The 15298-nt window shown below is 33.2% G+C and overlaps 3 protein-coding genes across 3 annotated transcripts; 2 read left to right on the forward strand and 1 right to left on the reverse strand.

Annotated features, from left to right (window-relative positions):
• Positions 1–482: 482 nt before the first annotated feature.
• LOC132759841 (prostatic spermine-binding protein-like) lies at positions 483–1062 on the reverse strand. The gene is made up of 2 exons (XM_060751701.1): positions 1041–1062; positions 483–787 (listed from the first exon to the last, which is right to left on the reverse strand). Exons 1-2 carry the CDS (start codon positions 1060–1062, stop codon positions 483–485), a joined length of 327 nt encoding a protein of 108 aa, XP_060607684.1.
• Positions 1063–1107: 45 nt separating this feature from the next.
• On the forward strand, positions 1108–9227 carry LOC132759843 (uncharacterized; the record flags this gene model as incomplete). Its single annotated transcript, XM_060751703.1, is given in 9 exon segments — positions 1108–1363; positions 2501–2733; positions 3613–3793; positions 4681–4788; positions 6418–6541; positions 6974–7101; positions 7627–7746; positions 8054–8213; positions 8848–9227. Coding segments are annotated over 9 exon segments (1557 nt in total), but the record flags the coding sequence as incomplete, so codon positions are not given.
• A 1403-nt stretch (positions 9228–10630) lies between these two features.
• Positions 10631–13462, forward strand: LOC132759842 (uncharacterized). The gene has a single exon (XM_060751702.1). It carries the CDS (start codon positions 10949–10951, stop codon positions 12431–12433), a length of 1485 nt encoding a protein of 494 aa, XP_060607685.1. The 5' UTR covers positions 10631–10948; the 3' UTR covers positions 12434–13462.
• Positions 13463–15298: the final 1836 nt, after the last annotated feature.

A 15298-nucleotide genomic window follows, 5' to 3' on the forward strand; every position in this document is an offset into this window, starting at 1 on the left:
ATAAAATTATTAGATTCAAAGGAATTAGTTCACCTGTTCACTCACTATATACCCTTGCATTGGCGTAATGTCTTCTCAAAAATAAGAAATACCGAAGTTTTTGTATTTCCTAATTTAATACTTAACTGCTCTGAAATGGAACGTAGACATACACATTTGATTTTTAACCGTAGACTTTATTTACTAGCACGAATATTTGTTCTTAGCGTGACGAATGTATATTAAAGTTAATCGTTACGCGTGATGAAATTTCAAATACCTAATAAAATGTATCCTGACCTTCAAAACTTGTGCGACATCTTTATTTAAGGGTGGATAAAAACATATGATACTTGAAATGGATTTTGTTGCGCGATTATTAAGTTTTCTGTGGATTCTTCAAACTGGTTTGTACATCCTTAAATTCAATGCTTTTATATTATCAAAAAGTTATGAAACTGTATATTTACTATGTAATGTTGAGAGTGAGTTGTATTTTTACCTCACTTTTTAAGATTGGTATTATCGTCATCATCACCTTCATGGCCATTGTGATCGTCAACATTACCATCATCATTATCGGCATCGTTATCATTGTCACCATTCACGTCTTCGTCATTATCATCATCGAGATTGTCGTCGTCATCAACATTACCATCATTATCGGTATCGTTATCACTGTCACCATTCTCAGCTTCGTCATCATTACCATCATCATTATCGTCATTATTATCATCTTCAGCGTCGTCTTCATCATTGTAGTTTGCGTTGTCATCATCAGTATCCTCGTTATCAACACCATAATCGTCTGTCTATATTTGCTAATAAATATCTATATAATTATTATAATTATTATCAAAATTATCAACTTTAAGTGTTAATTCTCATTACTTTTTTTATTCATATCACCTTTATTAATATTATTTTCCGTATCATCATCATCATCATCATCATCATCATCCATATCGAGATTTATTTTCATTATTTACAACACTTTTATTTGTATTGTTATAGTTTCCATCATCATAACATTTGTTTTTCTCATTTGCATATTTACAAACTTGTGAGAATTTTTGAAACCATGGTTATTTTCCTTTTCCCCTTTCAGTTACATTATATGTAAATGCCTCGCTTTGTTCTTTGGAGAACCGAACTGCAGACCTATCAGCATGTCTAGACAAGACAAAAGAAGTGCTTTTGTTACCGGACAAGTTCTGGTTTGGCTCTGATTTCTCACAGAGGTGCCCGAATAATGAGGACAGCGGCGTGTTTTGTATGAATCCGAAACCATCTGCTCAAAGTATACAAGTCAGGCTGTTTTCTTCTACGGACTTCACTGCGGGACTTGATCGGTTTCTTGAGTTAAAGTTCGAGTCGGGAGGAAGTGAGTGCATCAATACTTCTGATTAAGCAATAATTCCAATGTTATTTTAAAATCTTTACTTCTTTTTAAAACGATACATTTTAGTGATTTAAAAACTTTTTTCTACTGTTGATTTACTTGTGACGTATTGACTTTCTCAACTGCGCATGCGCAAAAAATTTGTATGCGCGTGAAGCATATTTAGAAATATAGAAATAAAATAAAATGGTTAAACAGATAAACAGGTTTTAAAAGTATATTTTAAGCTTCAATTACCAGCAAAAAATATACGCGATGTAATACTTCATTCAGATGCGAAATACGAGTGAAATATTAAAACACTATGATAATTTATGGCATATCTTTTTTTCATCTAAGGTATGCGCCTGATTTAATATCGAATTTTAAGTGTCAAAATAAGTCAGATATTTTTATATTCAAGTATTTTAGGATCATGCTCCGTGAACATTTTTTTTTTTTCCAAATTATGTCACGGGGGCTGTTCGGAAAGCTTGTTTGTTTGTTTGTTTGTTTCATTTTACGCCTTTTTCAACAGTATTTCAGTCATATAGGCGGGTAGTTTCCTAACCATCGTTCCTGGAGAGTTACACCAGTACTAGACTACCTTCCTCCGCGCTAAACTACCAAAGCATCTCCCGGGGATCGAGCCCACGCCAGAGAGGTAACTGGATTAGAAGTCATCGACTCTAAACCCTCGACCACGGAGGCGGTTGTTCGGAAAGCTATAAAATAGTTATAAGCAGTCATATCAATATGATGTTTTAATATTTTGCTATGAAAGTATTTATTTACTACATATTTCTTAATAAAAATAAACAACAAAGCGCCAATCACCATGGCAACATGATCAACACTTTGATTCCATTATAATAGTTTCTCAAATTAAAACTTGCTAAAAATGCAGTTTCAGGGCAAACACTCTTTTTATTTACGTTAAATCATACGGTACAATTGCGTGAGATATTGTGAGATTCATGACGTCATCTATGCTAATAAACGGAGCGTTGATGACGGTAGGACGCATTGAAGGTGGTTCGTAAACTTTGTGTTGCTAAAATGACGTCAATTTCAAGGACGAAGCAACGTATTTAACCTCAAATTTTATATTGTTAACTTCACGTCTTTATACTTTTTAAGAGAACTACAAAGCATGCGGGAACACATTTAAAACGACGGAAACCTGGAGTTACAACGCGGATCCACTTTCTGACACTGTTGTCTACCCTTGGTATGTGAAAAATTTCCCCGTTTCCGTAAATTGGAGCTATACATCCGGGGATTTGTATACGCTAATGGTGTATGATGCTGGATATATGACGTCAAGCGGTCTTTACATAAATATATTGAATGACGACATACTTTCTGCTGACGTGAGTTTTAATATTTCCTCCTCAGTGCTCAAACGGAATATCTGTATGATTTATTTTACGAGTTTGTTTAGTTCACTAGGTAAGTTTTTTGCGAGCACACGCACCTGCTACTTCCGGTCAATTTACAAATTATTCAAGTCAACATGTAGCACCGGAAATACGTTCGTTTACTGAGTGTGGTTCCTGTACATCTATAAAACAAACATAATTGATATTACTTTCACACTTATTGTATGATCTTTATATTAGGTCGCAGGTTCAACTCCTAAAATTGTTATTTAGGGTCATTTCAGAACTTCTCTGCCACACTATCTTGGCAGTTTTGGTGTGACATTCAACCATCCTACACATCACTTTGAACACCGTTCAGTTTGTACTATCTCCTATAACTCGTGGGTTTTTTGTTATTATCGCGTTTGTTCCGAGCCTTTTTGTCGAAAGGAAATATATTGAAGTTTGATTTGAATTCTTTTATGATATCACACTGGTCATAGCTTTCGCAGAAGCGGTTGGTCCATCGCAACGGCGGTGGAGTATTCGTTGCAGAAGCGGTGGATAGAATATGGTCGTTTGCTGTTGTCGTTCAGTTTAAGACTGAATTTTGTTTTATGTTTTTATGTTCTTAAATTCAGTCATAAACTTACCGACAACAGCAAACGGCCATATTTCGTATACCCCACCGCGTCTGCGATGAATATTCCACCGCCGCTGCGATGGGCCATTAAGGATATTTCTTCGTCTGTGATCACATCAATTGCACATTAATTGTCTTAAATCTTTAATGATCACAGTTTATTTGTGATATTTAAATTAAATATGATCACAGTTTATTTGTGATATTTAAATCAAATATGATATATATTTAAATGTTATTTTTAGGTTATACGTGACTATGTTCAGCCACTTATTGGTACAGACATCAAAAACCCCTACCTTTTTATGCTGTTTAAACAAAATGGCAAAATAACACTATCTGAAGAATGGATGAAGAGATTCACAACAGGGAACATGGCCGGTGCATGGACCATCGAAGAATTTACAACGGCCGTTAATATGAATGGTAGGTATTTATGAAAGAACATTTATATATAGAAGTCATAAACCGTAGAATACTACACACAATTCCTTTTATGTTATGTTTTACTTAAATCTATGTCGAACAACTTTTACCAAATTCGAATAAAAAAATCACTACAGTGTTTGTCATATCCATTTTCGTCATTAAAGATGTTCGTCATATCAGTGTCCGTCATTCGTATGATTATTTTAATTTATTTATTTTTATTGGTTGATTTGTTCATTTTTGTAAAATGAAATAAAGGTTTGTAATCAATTTTATAGCAGCGGAAGATGTTTTAGTTTTCGACCCTCGTTATGGGAGTTAAAATACATACAAAGCTAAAATATGTTTATTTTTCACGCACAAGTCAACAAACAGCATTATCTTTCTATAAAAACAAATAAAAACAATACGTTGATATAGCTTTATCTAAAAATGACTATACTTTTAAAACAACATGTTTGTAATCTTAATCTTCTAGTTTTGAATCCAAATACATGTATGTCTCTTGCCATCTTTGAATATTCCTTTACATGAAAACAACCGAAACAACAACACTCAATCAATCAATCAATCAATCAATCAATCAACCAACCAACCAAGGCGATACAAACGTGGAAATGATCAATAAAATGAATGTCCTGCGTAATTGAAATAAGGAAATAAATCTGATACACCTATTGCCAGGGTATTTCAAATACCCGGCTATTGCTAAAAATAATTAAACTGTATCGTTTACATGATAATAATTATAATAGAAAATTATGTGCATAGTTAGGGCAATTCATAAACCTATTGTACAAACAGAATGATTTTGAAAACGATCATTTGAAATAAAATCAAGAATGATAAAATTGTAATAAGAGATTTTTTGACAAATTTACCAGGGCTTGTGGCTGTGAACTGGATTGTTGTGACAGGGGATGAGTGGGCGGCCCAGACAATGATGGACAGAGGGGGACCCTATGCCTTGTGTCCTTTGTTCGCAACAAAAGGTATATATATATTTGGGAAAAAAAATGACAATAATGAAAGATTGTGTCAATAATGAATAATGTGTCAGAGTTAAATCGTATACATATACATGTTCAGTGCAGGCATTAGTTACCCGCACTCCAGAGCATGCCCATTGACTGGATCATTTTTGCTGGGGTTTACTTATTGTGACGGAAGAGAAAGGGAAAGCGACAGAAATATCGTATCCAGATGCTCGTTCATTGGTTACTTTTTCCCGGGGTTTCATATTGTAACAACAGGGAACGTAATTGATAAACTTTTGTCGGTTATTTGTATGACTGTTCTGAAATTACGTATTCCGTTAGTTCTTTCAGTAGACAGTCCTCTCTTTCTGTTATTTTGTTTAGTTTTTCTAATATCTGTTTCGTTACCTTTTCAGTTTGTACTTGTGTCTTGTGCGTTGTGTTTTGTTTCCTGGTGTATATTCGTATTTTTTCGTTCCGCGTTTTGTAGCCTATGGTATTTAGTGTCGTGTAGCTTCATTTGTAGTCCGTTTTATATGATATTGGTTGTCGTTACTTGTATCGTTAGTGTATTTGTGTCTTTAATTCTGTTTTGTCTGTTCCGTTTCGTGTTTTGTAGTCTGTGCTAGTTAGTTATCTTGTATGTTCAAGTTAAGTCTTTTGCTCCGTTATGTCTTAGTTGTTAAGTCATTAACTTTACTGTTACTTTAAGATACCCTGGGAAATTAGTGGAGGGTACCCGGAATTCTTAGGTATATCAAATGGTGGTAGAATTTTCCTGAAACCGAGACTGAATTCCGCAATTTTCAGAGCTTCTAAGGTATCGCAAACACACATGCCAATCTCCCGATTTCAGACATTTAAAGCAAATTAACGGGCCATTTTGCATAATGAAATTTTTATGAGAATCTTGTAATTGATTTCAATTTGATGATAAAAGAAAAAGATAAAATGCAATATAAATCAAAGCGCTGAAGGCACTGAATGCGACGGTTTCACTACCAATTAAAAAATAAAAGCATGCAACAAGTCCTAACGTCTTATTTAATTAGCGTCATGTACATCTCTGCAGTTATGTAATTTAAAGCCCCGCTGAAGGTGTTATACTTTTTCCTGTAATTTAAGGAAATAATTATTGTTTTCATACACAAATTTGCATTTTAACCGCAAATTCTGTTAAACTTTTCGACTTTATGATCTTACACTTTCCGTTTCCCGTTATTGCTTGCTGACATGCTGCTAGCTTTAAAAAATGGGCACAACACTTAACTTTGAGTAAAATTTACATATCATGTGTTCGCATTTGCAATGTTTTAATTCTTTAAATAAGCAGCAATGTGCAATGAAGGAGGAGTATACACACAGTTTGAAATATTCACAGTACAGTAAGCAAATCAATGAATAAGAATGCAATCAACATACATGGATTTGAAACATTCAGTTATAAACATGTCATTTAGATACATACAATTATGGCGAACATTCCCCTCGATAGTAAAAAGGTACACCATTAAGGCTGGCCTCTTACATTTGCAGGTTCACTGTGTGTATATAAGTGATCACTGAAGCCGGGTATTTCGACATATTGACAAGTTGATTTAATGCTTTGACATAAGTATGATTAATTCTATTTTGCATATTCAGCTTTACATGAAAAGACAAGACCATTTATTCCAAGTGATACCCAACTTTCAGTGTGGGTAGATTTTGACTATATGGTGCCAGCCGACGAGAACATGAACGTATGTTGTAAGGACTTCTCTTATAGGTACACAATTATACCATATTTTGTATGGCATACCATGCATATATTTATTTTAAACAAGATCAAAATCTCAAATAAGGGTCGCTAAGACCGGGGCAGAAAAAAATCTTTGTCATCTGTAGTTTGAAAGATTTTGAATTTCGTTATTTATGGAAAAAGTAAAGAGCGGGTAAAGATTTTGAAAAACTGATGGTTCGACTGACAAGTTGATTGGAAGATTTCTTTTTGAGAAATGATCAAAAGCTCATCTTTTTAAATAATTTACCTGGCAACAAAATCTAACTTCTACCTTCATGTTGTTGTAAGGAATTCATTTCCTTTATTCAAAGTAAAAATTGTAAAAAAAAAACTACTCCGATGCAATCTATTTTTTTAAATACAACAATGTATTAGACTCTTTACTACTTAACATTTGACTTGTTTAAATTCTTTTAGAGCTGAAAACTTTACGGTAAACCCTCTTGGAAGCAAAGCGCTAAACACGTGGCAAGTCCGGACTGGTATACCTTACGACCTAACATTTACAAAGCTTGGCTATTTTTCTCAACGTCACAATTTCTCAGGTAAGAAAAACTTTACACTAGTCTTTATTATAATGTCTAGAATGTCAACAGATTGATATTGCTTAAAAGCGGCTCCTTAGAAACTCCTTCATCAAACAAGCTGGAAAGTCGCCATTTTACATGACAGAACCCCCCCCCCCCCCCAAAAAAAAAAAAATCATTTATGTTTTTAACCTTATGTATGTTCTTAACTTTCTTCGTCTTAATGAAATCGAACTTATGATAATGCCAAAGTAAAGTTGTTTTTTTCCTGAAAAATCCATATATTCATTGAAAGATACTTTTTGTAAGAGCTTCCGAATTATTTTCATATAGTCGGGTACCAAGACGGCATCCGTTTGCCCCATTGCAACTGTGGTACTTAGAAGACTCTAACATACTTTGATCTTAATAAAACTTGTACAAATGTCCTCTTAAGTCTCCGGATCTCTTCAACTGAGTTATTTTCATGTTTTTTTCCTGAAGTAAAGCTTAAAAAATCTTGTTAAGTGTATCACTAGAAATGAGGAATTTTATTTTATCCAGAGGATATGTACACTGTCATAGGACACGATCCAGATGTTCCAATTCCAGCAGCAGGTACAGAAGAACGTCCTATCTTACATCTTCTTGCCACAAATATTGTCGATGGAAACTTCAAAGAAGGTAAACAGTTTAGACAGTATATTTACGACTATGTGTATTATTTTCACATGATTTCCTGTCAAAGATACGGCATTTTGAACAGAAAATAACTCCGGTAAGTCGACTGAAAAATGATAAAAAAATAAACAAGTACTTGTTATCTGACATAAATATGTTTCTACGAAAATCGCTAGACCAGTGCAGTGTTGAAAACAGAAGTTAATTGGTGAAAATGGCAGATGAAGATCATTTGACTGGTCTACGCGAACTATTTTTTTATCTGAAACAATTCATTCAAATTTGCTTTTTCAATACTCGAAATATGTAGGTGACATCAGTTTAGCATGGGAGGGGCCGTTCCCGTTTGCAGACACCGTTCCAACACGCCATGATTACTACACTCTTGTTTACAAACAGCAAGGACCAATCAACGCTACTGAGCTGAGGTATAAATATGCCGGAAATTGCCAAGGGAGACTTGCAGGGAGGTAAGTTTCTGGATTACCTGCCCCTTCATATGTATTAGAAGTACGCTGGGACCAGACAAATGGTATAGATATACATGCATTGTCTCCCTTTTGAACTACATGTATTTTATATTGATTAGGCACACTCATTTTCGATGAACTTCTGACTTGCAATTTTTAAAACATTCAATTGCACAACTTGGTTTTAGAAAGCAACTTTTTTCATGATTTTTTGTTAAAGACACATTATGCCTCAAAAACATTTTTTTACTTCGTTAGAAAGCGCAAACATGAATTTTATAGTTTTAAAGAAATGTTAGATGCTTGTTACCTGAAAAAGTAGCGATAATTTTAAATAACTTGTCATAAAAGTACATGTGTGTTGCAAAATGTAAACAAAGTAGTATTTCGACTTCCCATACCATTGAGCTAAATATAAGATGTTTATATATCTGTGCCCATACAAAATAATAATTCACTATAACTGTACTTACTGCCAACAAACAAGAGATGAAAAAGATAATTCCGGTAGTAACTTACTTGTTGAATACTTATTAAAGTTCAACCAGAATTAAAATGCTTTTGAGAAATAAAAAAAAAACATTTGTGAGGCATAATGGGCCTTTAAGATAATAAATAAACTTTTTTGTTCCAGGTGTTTGTACGATATAAATCGCGCTGTAAGCGACAACAGTTTGACACTTGTTGGTGCCACTTGGTTCATTGCGCAAAAAGATCCGTACGTGTTAAAAAGGCAGATTGACAATACCGGAAGTGACGAAGCGGAAGTGTGCAAAGGTCTACCCGGTTACATGAAACCATGCACAGGCTCAGCCATAATCATTCTACCTTCTCACTTAAATGTTTCTATTCTATTTCTCCTGTGTATGCTTGTATTTTAATTATACTAATTTTATAACTCTTATATAATTGATTTGTTAAAAATATGTATGTCGAAATATTTTGATTTGTTATGTATCGTTTAAGCGCTTTGACACTATAATCGTTTTTCTCCAACATTTTATGTTAATGTACAATTGTACAAGTTCTAAATAAAAATCATATATTTTTCTGTAATAACTGATGTTTTGATCAGATTTCAATTTCATTTGATTTCTAGGCCATATCTACTTGAAACGTATTTTTAAAAAAAACAAAAAAAACTGAATCGCTGTTAAAGATGAAAATTGGAGGAAAAATAATTTGTTTCCTGATGAAACGGTCAATTTCAACGCTAAATTCGCTAACTGGGATACAATTATAACAACTTTACGTTTTCTGGAAATGTAAATCAAATCTACATGGCATAGCATTCTCCGAATTTCGATAATTGGTGTAGAATTTACAAAATATATATAATGAAGGTCCTTCACATTTGATTACGCCTGATTTTAGCGACTTGCACTAGCTCGAAAGCAGCGATAGAGTAAATTACCGTATACCGCTTTTAATAAAGTCTGGAAAATGATTTTACATCGGTTTCGTTAAACATTGTTAAACAAAACTTACAGTGAACTAAAATATATTATTTTTGGACGTTTATTCAATTTTTTCATCCAAAAAAGCTATTATTTTTCCAACGTTCTGCAAAGTTTACAAACACGAGTATTCGCAAAAAACTGTAGTAAAGTTTTATTATGAAATTCCGTTCAAACATTTACACAGCTGTCCTATTGCTTAAGAGTTTCCCGTTCTTGACAGACTGTGAGTGTTTGAATTAAAAACCCTCGTGCATGCATTTCTCCCAAACAAAATTGTTTGAGAAATTATTAGTCAAAATCGCTAATGTCGCTCATATAATGTATTAATCGCATCTTCTCGGCACTTTCCGTCAAACTTCGGATAATAGCCGAGATGATCCTATTGATTATGTATGCGCATTCCATTGTTACGTGGAGACACGGTGCAATACCAAAGGTCAATTACACTTATCACGGACAGATATGTCATTGATATTTATAGAATGTTTATAGAATGTCCTCAACCCATCTAATCATAAAATATATACATGTATGTATATCTAAATTTAGATAACGGATATATAATTGTATAATCTTTTTAAAATGTCAAGTATGCTGATTATATAAACGGCTTTTGTTCTATGAAAATAGCCAACAGCCCAAAGTAAGACACGTTTAGTTCAAAATGCTAAAAATAAAAAAAAATCAATACCAATTTATGTAAAAATGCAAATTTAAAAGTTTGTCGACAACTTTCCCAAAACACTCTTTGTATAAATATGTACAAATAGAAACCCATGACAATTGTATAGCAAACAAGAGAACCACAAAGAAGACTTTTGATTTAATGGTTTAACAACCGTGGAACGTTTACTCAGTCAATATGATGTTTCATACGTAAATTTGACTACATCATTATTTTATTGTAAATTTCTGGACAATCAGAATTAGTTAAATTCAATCTTTTTAATTTAAAGCAAGAATATGTATTGTTAGCCCAAAGAGAAATTTTGGTGATTTTTTTAAGCAGACGACATTGAATTATTCAAACCGAAACTAAAACTAAATAAAAAATCAATGTCGATAAATATGACAAATACGTATACACGTTTATATCTGTGATGAAATTTGTCTGAGTACTTATTTACATAATGAGACAGACTACGCGAGAAAGAAAATAAAATGAAAAAAAAGTTTGATTACTGATGTTTTAGTATTATGACAGAGTAGAAGTCATATAATTTTACGGTTATAGATAGATTTTGGAAAAACGTTTTGATAATATCAACTTGAAATATGGATTCGACAGACGACAATACTATTATTAATTATCGGAACCAAGAAAAATTCACAGTGAAAGAAAGTTTTAACTATGATGCATTGGATAAGCTCGGTTATTCGAAATCATTGTGTGAAAAAAGGATAAAGATGTATGAAATCATTTCAAATTGTGGCACAGAGTTGATACGTCGAAGAAAAGGCGAATCTGTGAACACTGTTGTCGCCGGAAGTCGAGCAGAAGGGATGTGTACGTCATGTGACAGTGACGTGGATATTCTTTTCATACACAGAAACATACTTTGTACGAACAGTGGTCTTAATGTTTCTCCTGATAGAGATGTGTTCTTTATCTTTCAACTAGACTTTGACGACGTTCCTAGTGGATATGCGAAGCTGCGTTTGCAGAAGTTTGACGAGTACCGCAGGAATTTACAGTTACGGGTGAATTTAAATCTAGCATTTGTTCAAAGAAATGTTCATATCTACCTCAGAAATGATATGTTAATAAGTACATTCTTTGACCATTTCCAGAGACAAGGATGGGTTAAGCAACAATCGGTTTTTGATGAAATCACCGGTCCAGCAAGAACAATCACCGTGGAGATGCCGACGATGCCCGAACTTAACATTAGCGCAGACTGTGTTCTTGGCATTAAATGCAACTGTCCTTCACTATTAGACGATTGGTATCAAATGGAACGGAAACATAGTTGGCCGAGTAAAGATTTGGTCGAAGCCGTGAGAAAGCTGAATGTTCTGGTAGTGCCTGCCGGGTGTAAAGGAAGCGCAGACGAAGAACTGCAGTGGAGAATGTCGTTTACTTTGGCTGAACAAGCTCTTGTTCACTCTTTCAACGACGTTCAGATTAAACTTTACGCTGCGTTAAAAATGATTGCAAATCATGATCTGAAGCCAATTTGCGATAGCATTACGTCTTATATTCTGAAGAATTTGCTATTCGTATGGTTTGAAAACAACGAAGTTGCCCAAGTGACAAAGGACAGGTTCGATGCCACGTTGATACAACTACTTGTTCAACTAAAGAAGTGCATAACTTGGAGGCATTTACCGTGCTACATGATTCCATCAAAAAATTTGTTGCAGAATAAAATATTCGAGATCAAAAGAGTGCAGCTAATTAGGCGTCTGGACCATGTCATTTCAGACCGTGACAACGTGCTACTAAGGTGTCCGAAGGTTAAACTAATGAAAGAACTATCTGAAAAAGAATTCGAAGAGATGGTTGCGTTTAGGGAGTTGTTCGAACAGGAATTTACTGCAAGGTTTTGGGTCAGTGCGAATTGTCCGCGTCTTACCGGTAAGATATGGGACTATAACCAGAAACCAGAGCATGTTTTTAAGATAATTGTTGACCAAGTGTTCCCGATTATACGGGCCTACAATCCCATGTCGTTATTTGACCGCATAATCTCAACATCTAAAGAAGAGTTTTACAATTGTCTGGTCAATGGAATTCAACGTGGGTATCATAAATCGTAACAAAGTTTGTTTCAGATGATAATTTGACAAGAACGCTTAGAAATGAAATAAATTGACAGGTGGACCTCTCACTCCTTTAGAAATTAGACGACATATCATTTTAGTGAATATCAGTTCATTTTTCCGAAAAAAAAGTAAACATGGTGGTTGTTAGAGGAACACGGACCCTTAGTTCTGCTATTTTTTTTCAACAAGTAATGACGTCGGAATGGAACCGCTCTCACGTGTCAAAATTGTACTAAAAATAGGTATGTGATACGAAAATTACCGAAAGCAAGAGTCGCTTCTAGTCTATTTCGATAATTGCCGAAGTAAGGCGGATAACTATGGGTGCATTGGCGTTCGAAATATTTTAGTTAAAACAAATAATACAGTAACATTCAAATAAATCTATGTGTGCTTACATAAAAAAGACAGAGAACAAATCACCAAGATAAACTATAAGAGTGTACTTTCACAAAAAAACACAAACGTATTTTCACAAATGTACACAAAGGATGAACACATAAAAGAAATAGGATAGGTGTGTACATATGTAAGGTCATTTATCACGTATACAGTGCGCATTGATATCTGGTAAATGAACGCTCGACTTTTTTTTTATCTCTCCTCGGCGATAAGAAAACGCGGTTGGTGTCTGCTTTATTTGTTCTTATGAAATAGTATAAAATGTACATTTTAAGCCATAAATTCATGTGTTTTTGTGAGCAAGTATTTCCGGTTTGTGCACTTTAAATATGGAGTTATTAAGTTTTATGTCAGTTTTGAGTGCTGAGAATTGTGAATATTAACATGTGTTCATATTGAATCATGCAAAATGATTACCATTGTCTTTTGACAAAATTGTTTTTCTATTTTAAAAAATGATAACGGCACCTGTTTTCATCATAAGTAAATAGATAAAATGAACCAAGGAATTTGAAAAATAGGAACGATCTTATTGGAAGAAATATAATTTCAACCACATAGCAGCACTGATATGAAAAAATGATCAATATAGCTATAAAAAATACAAAAATTAATGTGTCATTGGTGTTAATTATATATCATATTACCTTAAAAAATCATTTCATTTACAAAATAAAATGACCTACACCACACAATGGTTGAAATTATTTTTGTCTTAAAGGATATTGCAGTATTTGAAATAAATCTTAGTGAATCGCTTAAACCAAATAAACAGTAAACCAACTGTTTGTGAAAATAATTTCAAACACTTAATTTCTTAATGTTATTTAGATAGCGTTTACCACATTAAATTGGTCTCTTGGATTGATTTGTAAATGCTTACTAATAAACACTATCATTAACACTTTAGACTATCCTAAACATAATATTTTATGTAAAGTGTATGTTAAAGTTTGTTAGTACGTATTTACAAAATTAATTTTGTAAATACGCACTAATAAACTTTAGCCAGCTTAGTTTAAATTATTTTTAAAAACAGTCGATTTACTAGACTGATTAACAGTTTGCCGATTTACGAAAGTAAATGTGTTCATTTGAAATACTGCGATCCTATTGGACAAAAATAATTTCAAGCACCAAAGTGATTTGGCAGTAATTTTAATGTAAGATAAAAAAAGGCAGTATGAAATATACTTGACGCATTGTCTCGTGGTATAATGAATTAATTAATTATTAGCTGAAGTCTGCACTGAAGTTTATGTTATATAAGCACGCGAAGGAACTATCTGAGTAACAACTTTAGATAATTTATGCACGAGAAACGTCTGCTTACAATCTGTGTAGAATGTTATCAAAAGTTGAATGAGTATACATTCTCAAATATATCATGAACATTTTCAATAAATATAATATTGAATATGAATATTCATAGGTGCTTTTTGTGTGTTTTTGTCCCCCTTTCCTCAGTGATCAAACTATCGTGTAGATATCGTGTATAATTTTAAAATTCTTTGGGAATTTTGGAAATTTATTTTAGTTGGATTGATTAGGAAGCTATAGGCTTATACACACACTTTTGGAGCAATGAGTTTTAAGTCTCTTGCTCAAGGAAACAAAGACTTGTCCCTGACTGGGTTTAAACCAAATAAAATTCATTGTGGAACATAAGGCATGAACAAATTTAACCCGTGAAATATAAAACTATGCTATTTTGTAGTTTACAAGTGAAAGACAAATTATACCAGCGAACTTGATTATCATTTTAAAGTTTAGTAAATGATAAAAAAACTACATGTATCATCGACTGGAGAAAATAACTGTAATTTTAGAAGACAAAAAGCAAAAGAGCATGCCTTAAATAGAAATAAAGAAAACTGTGTGTTGCTGATTTATTACTTTATTACTAAACTGACTAAATACATGTACTTTGTTGTCGCTTACATTTGATGTTTGTTTTGTGTGCGTTTTTATATATTGTTTAGAAGGCCACATTTAAGATTAAGATATGCTATTTGTTTTTACGGTGATACATCTTATGTGTTACCTTCTTTAAATAAAGATCTCTTTAAACAATCTCTTAAACAATATCTGCACGATTAATTCCAGCTGTGGAATCTTTATTTTTTCTAATGTTTAGTTTGTTTTCCATTTTAAAGTCATGACGTTGCTGGAAATGTTTATTTCCAGCGAAAGAAAACGACAACAAACCCTCATAAACCTATAGATGATATAAAAAAGCAAAAATTGTCTACACGTAATTGATTCCGAATATCATCAATCACCGATAAGACAGACGAAAAAATAAATCCGACAGAAGTAATATAGCGAAAAATATTTATTCGTCTCAAGGTTTCTTTATTATCATATATTTCTGACAGGATAAAAGAAAACTTATGGATATGCCATTGTCAAAACGCTGCATTATTTATCTTTACAGCACCATTACGTTTTTCCAAC

This window comes from Ruditapes philippinarum, unplaced genomic scaffold, assembly GCF_026571515.1.
Source record: "Ruditapes philippinarum isolate M1 unplaced genomic scaffold, ASM2657151v2 ctg12626_1_1_1_1, whole genome shotgun sequence".
Lineage (NCBI taxonomy): Eukaryota > Metazoa > Mollusca > Bivalvia > Venerida > Veneridae > Ruditapes > Ruditapes philippinarum.